General features: G+C 51.4%; 1 protein-coding gene across 1 annotated transcript in view; it reads left to right on the top strand.

The window, feature by feature from the left end:
• Positions 1-2,024, top strand: part of lig1 (ligase I, DNA, ATP-dependent) — a 17,674-nt gene that overhangs the window by 9,375 nt on the left and 6,275 nt on the right. The window contains exons 15-16 of the mRNA XM_048621003.1: positions 318-433; positions 1,271-1,366. Of these exons, the coding sequence (XP_048476960.1) occupies positions 318-433; positions 1,271-1,366 (212 nt within the window). The remainder of the gene's footprint in view (positions 1-317; positions 434-1,270; positions 1,367-2,024) is intronic.

Genomic DNA, 2,024 nt, shown 5'->3' with positions numbered 1-2,024 from the left:
GTGGGTCTACAGTGATCCCAGTGCACAGGGTTTAATTCCCAGTGTGTGGGTCTACAGTGATCCCAGTGCGTGGGATTTAATTCCCAGTGAGTGGGTCTACAGTGATCCCAGTGTGGGGTTTAATGGCCAGTGAGTGGGTCTACAGTGATCCCAGTGCACAGGGTTTAATTCCCAGTGAGTGGGTCTACAGTGATCCCAGTGCGGGGTTTAATGACCAATGAGTGGGTATACAATGATCACAGTGCGGCGTTTAATTCCCAGTGAGTGGGTCTACGGTGATCACAGTGCGGGGTTTAATGGCCAGTGTTGTGCTGCAGGGATCCCTCTGAAACCAATGCTGGCACACCCAACGAAAGGTATCGGGGAGGTGATGAAGAGGTTCGATGAAGCTGCCTTCACCTGCGAGTACAAATACGACGGGGAGAGAGCGCAGGTAGGAACCGGGCCTGGTCACACACGACACGCCTGACCCCCTGTGCACCGAATCCGCAGCTCGGAGTCCTGCCTCTGTTTCTCTGTCTCTCTCTGTCTCATTCTCTGGCGCTGTCTCTCACTCTTGCCTCCGTCTCTCTCTGTCTGTCTCTCACTCTGTTTCTCTCTCTCTCTCACTCTGTTTCTTTTCTCTCACTCTGTTTCTCTCTGTCTCACTGTTTCTCTCAGTTTCTCTCTCTCTGTTTCTCTCTCTCTCACTCTCTTTCTCACTGTCTCTCGTTCTGTTTCTTTCTCTCTCTATCTCTCACCCTGTTTCTCTCCCTCGCACTGTCTCAAATTCTCTCACTCTGTTTTTCTCTGCCTCACTGTTTTTCTCTGCCTCACTGTTTCTCTCTCTCTCACTCTTTTTTCTCTCAGTCTGTTTCTCTCCCCCTCTCTGTCTATCACCCCACCCGCTGTCTCTCTCTCTCTCTCTCCCTCCCTCTCTCTCACCCTCTCTACCCCACCTCTCTCACTCTGTGTGTGTCTCTTTCTCTCCCCCCCGCCTCTGTGTCTCTCTCTATGTTTGCTTCTGTCTCTGTCTGTCTGTCTCTCTCTCTCTCCCCCTCTCTCTGTCCGTGTCTCTCTTTTTCTCTGTCTCTGTCTCAACTTCCCCTGTCTCCCTCCAACACACACCATGGTGACCAGATCACTCAGCCTTGTCTCCAATCGGCGTTGGTAGGGAGTGGTCGCAGCTTTAAACTGAAATCATCAGCACCTCCTGCCCCCACCCTGACCTGTGGGCGGGGAGGGCAATATCGGCGTGCATGCTGTCAGTTCTGCCATCTGTCTTTCTCAGATCCACATCCTGGAAACGGGAGACATTCACATCTACAGCCGTAATCAGGAAAACAATACTTCCAAGTACCCTGACATCATCGAGAGGCTGGCCAAGGTATAGTCACAAGATCGTCTCCCAGCGTCGCCAGGAAGCGAGCGATGGGTTAGCGACGGAATGCAGATGCAGAGACCGCACACGTGAAGCAGGATTTGACTGTATTTACTGTTACATTTGGAAGAACGATAGCCGGGCTTGGGAGTGGGTTGATTCTTGCAGAGGCCTGTAAAATAATAGACTGGACAGGATCAGGTCAACGAGGGTCAGGGAGTTCTCTGATGCTGAAAGCAGACCAGGGCCAAAATATCAAATATTGTTCGAGAAAAGTTGAACGGGGTTCAGAAGAGATTTACCAGGATGTTGCTGGGAATGGAGGGGTATTGATAGGGTTAATGGGGAGGCAATGGTCTAGTGGTATTATCGCTGGACTGTTAATCCGGAGACACCTAGATAACATTCTGGGGACCTGGGTTTGAATCCCGCCGCAGCAGACGGTGGGGTTTGAACTCAAAAGAATCTGGAATGAAGAGTCTAATGATGATCGTGAATCCATCTGGTTCGCTCATGTCCTTTAGGGAAGGAAACTGCCATCCTTACCTGGTCTGGGCCTATACGTGACTCCAGACCCACAGCCAATGTGGTTTTCTCTTAACTGCCCTCTGGGCAATTATGGATGTGGCAGTAAATGCTGGCCTGGCCCAGCGACGCCCCTCGT

This window comes from Rhincodon typus, unplaced genomic scaffold (genome assembly GCF_021869965.1).
Source record: "Rhincodon typus isolate 14 unplaced genomic scaffold, sRhiTyp1.1 hic_rhity00000051, whole genome shotgun sequence".
Classification (NCBI taxonomy): Eukaryota; Metazoa; Chordata; class Chondrichthyes; order Orectolobiformes; family Rhincodontidae; genus Rhincodon; species Rhincodon typus.
Note: the sequence above shows the minus strand (reverse complement) of the source record. Positions and strands in the feature narration are given on the sequence as shown.